Raw genomic sequence first — 1,425 nt, forward strand, 5'->3', positions numbered from 1 at the left:
ATGAAGTTCAGTGTCGGAGCAGGTGATGTATGAAGTTCAGTGTCGGGGCAGGCGGTGCATGAAGTTCAGTGTCGGAGCAGGCGAATTATGAAGTGCAGTGTCGGAGCGGGCGATGTGTGTAGTTCAATGTCGAGGTGGACGTGCATGAAGTTCAGTGTCGGAGCGGGCGGTGTATGAAGTTCAGTGTCGGAGCAGGCGAAGTATGAAGTGCAGTGTCGGAGCGGGCGATGTGTGTAGTTCAGTGTCGAAGTGGACGTGCATGAAGTTCAGTGTCGGAGTGGGCGGTGTATGAAGTTCAGTGTCGGAGCAGGCGAATTATGAAGTGCAGTGTCGGAGCGGGCGATGTGTGTAGTTCAGTGTCGAAGTGGACGTGCATGAAGTTCAGTGTCGGAGCGGGCCATACCTGTCATGTTCTTCAGCGCTCTGAAATGGGGGTGCCGGTAGTGTAGTGGTTAACGCGTCCGCTTTAACCACTGCATAACGTGTGGGATGTGCGTCTGGGCAAACACAGGTACGAGTGGCTGCACGACCTTCCTGCCAAGGTGAGAGGCAGGCGATACCATGATATCCAGCAGCTGAGAGCGTCGTAAAGTTCACACACACACACACCCACACACACACACACCCACACACCACACACACACACCACACACACACCCAACACACACACACACCCACACACACACCACCACACACACACACACAACCACACACCCACACAACACACACACACACACACACACACACACACACACACACACACACACACACACCACACACACACACACACCCACACCCACACACACACACACACACACACACACACACACACACACACACACACCCACACACACACACACACACCCACACACACACCACACACACACCACACACACACACACACACACACACACACACACCACACACACACACACAACACCACACACACACACACACACACACACACACACACACCCACACACACACACACACACACCACACCCACACACACACACCACACACACACACCCACACCACACACACACACACCACACACACACACACACAACACACACACACACACACGTGCGCGCGGTTCCGAAACGTAAGCTAATAGTGCTGTCGGCTGAAACCCGAAGATGCTTTGGTTCGCGAGTCAGAGACACATTCCACGTATTTGACGGCGATGAGGATGGTGGACAAGGTCCTGGGCCCACTCGCTATTACCAGGTTGAATTCGGCAGTAGAATGTTTCGTGTCGGAGAGTTCCACCGACCCTCAAGTAGTTGAGTAGAGTCTGGTAGACCACATGCATTGTCCATGCCTGTCCGCACAGTCGCTGAGATCTCGCCACTGTCGTCGCCCAGTCCGATGTATCAGTACGTGCATCGGGGTATGGCCTAGCTCTGGAGGTCTAGCTCCTGT

At 54.2% G+C, this 1,425-nt stretch overlaps 1 protein-coding gene across 1 annotated transcript in view; it reads right to left on the reverse strand.

The window, feature by feature from the left end:
• Positions 1 to 415: 415 nt before the first annotated feature.
• LOC119095815 (protein singed) overlaps positions 416 to 1,425 on the reverse strand; it is a 15,270-nt gene continuing 14,260 nt past the window's right edge. Inside the window, exon 8 of the mRNA XM_037218668.1 lies at positions 416 to 423. Coding sequence (XP_037074563.1) covers positions 416 to 423 — 8 coding nt within the window. The remainder of the gene's footprint in view (positions 424 to 1,425) is intronic.

This window comes from Pollicipes pollicipes, unplaced genomic scaffold (assembly GCF_011947565.3).
Source record: "Pollicipes pollicipes isolate AB1234 unplaced genomic scaffold, Ppol_2.1 Scaffold_4219;HRSCAF=4965_pilon_pilon_pilon, whole genome shotgun sequence".
NCBI classification, from domain to species: Eukaryota; Metazoa; Arthropoda; class Thecostraca; order Pollicipedomorpha; family Pollicipedidae; genus Pollicipes; species Pollicipes pollicipes.